Consider the following 5,349-nt stretch of genomic DNA (forward strand, 5'->3'; position numbering starts at 1 on the left):
TCCGCATGCAGGAGTTGTGGTAAAGAGCACACAAGCGACAAGGAAGGGATTCAAACCCACACGTGCAGAACACAACGGATTAGCAGTCCATCGCCTTAACCTCTCAGCCACCTCGACAGATGCAGGTGTGGCACCCACGGCCAAATGTCCACAGACACCGCGACAATTCCGTAGAGGAGCGCCATAACCCAACGCGTTTAAACAAGCCTGTTCCCAAAACAACTGGAGCCCATCCCACGTGGATTAGAAGTCTGTCTCCTTAACCTCTTGGCATCCTAGGTCACCCACATGACCTTACACCTCAGTGCACCTGGCACTTGCACTCCATTGCCCAAACCTCTTGGCCACCACTTCTTATGTTGATTTTTTATTCTTGGTTGAATTGTTGTTTTGTTGGTAGCTCGTAACCATGGTAAGGGCACGACTGATGCGGCTCACACTTGAGAAATGGCAAGGTTATAGATGGACAGAATCTCAGAGGTGTGGGAAAATCTAGCAGAGCCAAGAATAGAAAAAGCATAAATAGATAAAAAGAAAGATATTGGGTCAATCACTTGACCATGAGCTTATGGTCAGAGATACCCAGTTCAGCCCAGGGGAACAGATCAGGTCAAGTGTGTGATCATGAGAGTGGGTGGGTAAGGTTACATGTTGCATAAGGTTAAAGTTTTCCAGTATTGACATAAGTTCCTCAGTTTTAGCAGAATCAGTGTCTACATGGATACTGAAGTCATCAAGTTGTATTACTGGTAAAGATCTTGTGCAAGCAAGAGTAAGTAGTTCACTAAGGTGGTCAATGAATTAGAATTATAAGGAGAGGTGTTGGACCAACCACCTTCAATGTCAGATACTCAAATGAGGTTATATTGTGGAAGGCAGCACTAAATGTTTTAAGTCTGTTGCAGTGAAATACAGCAAGCCCACCACCCCTGACTTGAAGAGGCAAAAACAGACATATAATGTATTACAGTATTACAAATAAAAATCCTTTACAAATATATGAAATGCAAAGTTTCATATCTTTTTGTCTGTGAACATTTATTTGCATCATCAGGTTTTTCCCCTTATTGAAAAGAAGATGGTGAACTCAGTTATCTTATAGAGAGCCAAATACTAGAGCACCATATAAACCTTCTCACATTCTTTTCACATATTTTTCACAATAAACCCTCTGTAATATAGGCTCTAATTGTTTTTCTATCATACATACTGCACAAATATTATCTTAACCCCTGCCATGGTTCATCTCAGTAGCTAAGCTAATTTCAGATATACCAGTTCATATAAAACAACTGTCCACTTTAGACTAAACTGTCAGAAGAATAAATACTCATCTAATTTTAGATTTCTTTCTGATTATACCTCTAGTGTAGTTGTACTAATCATGTCATATGTACATTTTTCATATATAACTATCTCTAATCTTGTGTTGTTAGAGCCTTCCAGTCCACCTCACTCCTGAATGTAAAGCCACACACTCTTGATAATGTCATGTGATGCTGTGGGGTGGAGCTTCATGAACCTTTATGATGTTAACATATTATTGTGCAGAAAAACCTCAGAATATTTCATTCAGCTAAAACCATTCATCATGTTTATTGTAATATTCATGTTTCTGTGGCTTTCACTAGGTGAGTTTTGAATATTTATTTCAAATATATTATGCTGAAGTTTAGAAAAGTTTAGAAAAGGCAGAATATAAGTCTGAAAGTGGATCTGATCATCTCCTCTGCTGCTGTATCAGACTCTGCTCTATACTACTGTGCTCTGGTGTCCACAGTGACAGGAAATCCAGCTGCACTGTTTTGTTATACTGAAAGCAGTTCTGATGATAGTTTTGAATTTACATGCATAAATTTGGGGAATTCTGTTTCTCTTGTGATTTATAAAGAGTTTATTTTTGACACATGTTGGATTATTAGGAGAAAGCTCATTCATTTAGACACAAATATTTCACTAGCGATCCTCAGAGATCCCAAAAATCCCAGAAGTGTTTTAATTTCCTGCAGAGACAGCAGAACACACACATCCGTTCCATCATCATCAATACATTCAGATAAATATTGCTAGCATATGTGAATATGTGAAACTGCATTGAGTGTCAGAGCATTAGAACCTATAGCAGATTGAAAAAAAAACACTGGAAACATCAGGGTCTCTGTTTAACTTTTAATGAACAACACACAACATCTTTGATATTATTGTCAAGATCAGCAGATGTTTTTCCAAACCTCATTGAAATACCGAAGAAAGTGGTTGTTATCCTATGCACTCATTAAATACAAAAAAAAAAAAAAAAATTAATCATTGTTAGGTTTCCAGAGAAGCAGAAACCTTGGGTAAGTGCAAGAATAACAACAGTTTAAGACTGTGGGCTGACTGAATTATAGCAACAACCATAAAACCAGAATAACATAAAAGCTAGTCTCACCAAGGAGAGATAACATGGACACATGGACGCTGCCAAAGGAATAAATATAGCAAAAATATAATACACTAGGCTTTATTTAATATAACAAGCCTAACTGCCATAACATCAATCAATGGCTAAGGCTAAGCTAGCAAGAAACACAAGGAGTGACCCCTGCCCGCTAACCTAGTTTGTCTAGACATTTAAAAAAAAAAATTACATGGTGGAATGTAGGTGCACACACGGAGTGCAAGCAACAAACAAACAAACAAACAAACAAACACCAGAATAGCATGCTAACACTGAACCAAGAGTCTGAAACAATGTGCTGCATTTTAAACTGGTAGCTCCACCTCTTTTGGTTCTTTTTTGGGTTCTTGTCTTCTCAATGGTCAAGTGTGTCACCCAGTTAATGTTGATTGCCACAGAGTCCCACCTACATGAGGACAGTTAGAGACACATGAGCAGAAACAAAACCTAATAATTGGGAAATAAGGGAACAGAACATACATACAATCACAATGTCACATAATAATACTTATCTATGGTATTTGGTGGGGTTGTGGCCCCTAAAGTAGAGAAGGCCATTGATATATATATATTGACACAGAAAGATAATAGAGTTTGTTGGGCTGTGATAATGATCAGCACTGTCATGTGATACTGCAGGGTGGAGCTTCAAGAAGCTTTATGAAGATCCAGAGAGCAAAAGGAAAACAAAACCTCCTAAAAGCTAAACAAAATAACACAAAAAAGAGAAAGAAAAGATAACGAATCCATAAAGTGATATAATACACAAAATAAAAAAATTAAAAAAGAATAAAATGGTGTGTGTAGCTAACACAGGCTCCCGTGTTCCATACACAACAAAAGACAAGACATTAGGGAATTTAATTTCTTTACTGAAGCAGAGTGATGTCTAGATCAATAACAAAAAGAACTGTACATGTTACATGCATACTTTTATAAGGTTTTATAAAGTAATTGAAGTTGATTTTAAATAGTCAGAATGTAATAAATGAATATTAGCTATACAAAATTTAGCAATTACCATTTATCCATTTATCCAGTGGTATCCTGGCTAATCTGTCCTACTGAATAAATTTAGAAATTAACTTTGTTCTACATTAAAATCATCTATTGAAAGTAATTGAATGAAAATATTCAGAAAACAGTGCCAGTTTCTGTTGTTCCACAAGGAGGCAGAATAAAACAATAAACCCAGCCACTAATAAACATGTGCTGCTGTCACTCTGTAACCATGTCTGTATCAGGAAATGTTCAAGAAACTCAACACTGTAGTTTTTGTACCTATGATGTGCATTTTTATTTTTTACCTAATGAAATCATTTTCACATTAAAGATAAAGCTTTCAGATAAAAGCTGATAAATGAACACATTTAAGTGTAATGTTGTTAGTCACATAAATACATAAACAAGTAATTAATTGATTAATTGATTTATTGATTGTCTAAACCACTTGATATTTGACTGAGTCCAATAAGGATTTAGAGACCCCTGGTATAATATGTAAAACCTTAATTATTAGATGAATGATAAATGTCTTGTTCCACATGTGAGACTGAATGTAATGTCAGGATGCAGTAAGTCAAGAATCTGTCAGTAAAACTGGTCACACTGTCATATGATGCTGAGGGGTGGAGCTTCATGAACCTCTGAAATGTTAATATAATAAAGTACAGAAAGACCTCAGAATATTGTCATTTTGCTAACACCATTCATCATGATCACTGTTATATTCATGTGTCTGTGGCTTTCATTAGGTAAGTTATCATTGACCATCTCAGAAAGGAAGTGTTACATTAATGATTAATTAGCCTTTATGATGTTAAGAAAAAGTATAATATGAGTTATATAACTGAAAAATAAAAATGATTATGTTCTCTTCTCTATGACAGGTGACTCCATGGAAGATCCAATAGAGCCACGTTCCCCTCATAAAGTTGTAGATGAAGGTGATGATGTTACTCTGTCCTGCAGCTACAAAAACAGTGCTACAGTAAACAGCCTACAATGGTACAAACAACATCCAAAATCTAAACCTGAGTTCCTTTTTTACATCTTACCGAGTGGAGATAAAACTGACCCTATGCCACCACGTCTGTCTGCTGAAGTTGATGATAAAACTAAACAAGTGGATCTGATCATCTCCTCTGCTGCTGTATCAGACTCTGCTCTATACTACTGTGCTCTGCAGCCCACAGTGACAGGATTTCCTGCACTGTGCAAAAACACTGACACAGTTTTGTTATACTGAAGGTAGATAAACTGCTTAAACTCAATAATTTACATTCCATCAAATCAGGAACTCTGCTAGTTTTTGACTCTCAAAATTTGTGAAATAAACTCACACAGCAGAATAAACTCATGAACAGGATATTATTATACATCAAATGTACATTAAATAATTGCTTAAATTGACTTTTGTTAGTTTTTTAAATGCATTATCATAGTAAATATTTTACAGTAATTCATTACACATTTTTCAAAAATATACAAAAATGTATTTTGAAAAAAGTTTCAGTTTTACCAACTTAAATAAAAGAAAATTAAGTAAACCTAACTCTAGGAAACAATTCATTTTAACTATTTAAGTAACTATTTGCTATTATTTATACTGTGTTATAGATTTTTTTACTCAAACAGGGGAAATAAAAAAAGAACCTTATTAATTAAAACGTGTTTGTTTCCCCAAATTAATGTTTTTGTTGCTATGTTTATGTATTGTGTTGTAATTGTTGTCATAATTCAAAATAATTAAAAAAATAAATGTATGTACAACAGTCTGCCATAAGATCAGCAAACTTTCATGTATTTATTTTATTTTGCTCTCTTTTGGTCATCATCATGAGGAGACTCTTGCAGAAGACTGAACAGGAGTTGTTTGTTCTCTGATATAACTGAGGATAGCTAGCTAG

At 35.2% G+C, this 5,349-nt stretch overlaps 1 gene segment (V, D, J or C); it reads left to right on the forward strand.

The window, feature by feature from the left end:
• Nucleotides 1–4,154: 4,154 nt before the first annotated feature.
• On the forward strand, nucleotides 4,155–4,688 carry LOC131350524 (T cell receptor alpha variable 12-3-like). The segment is given in 2 exon segments: nucleotides 4,155–4,194; nucleotides 4,330–4,688. Coding segments are annotated over 2 exon segments (399 nt in total).
• The last annotated feature ends 661 nt before the right edge of the window (nucleotides 4,689–5,349 follow it).

The sequence above is a fragment of the Hemibagrus wyckioides genome, unplaced genomic scaffold (assembly GCF_019097595.1).
Source record: "Hemibagrus wyckioides isolate EC202008001 unplaced genomic scaffold, SWU_Hwy_1.0 Contig4, whole genome shotgun sequence".
NCBI classification, from domain to species: domain Eukaryota; kingdom Metazoa; phylum Chordata; class Actinopteri; order Siluriformes; family Bagridae; genus Hemibagrus; species Hemibagrus wyckioides.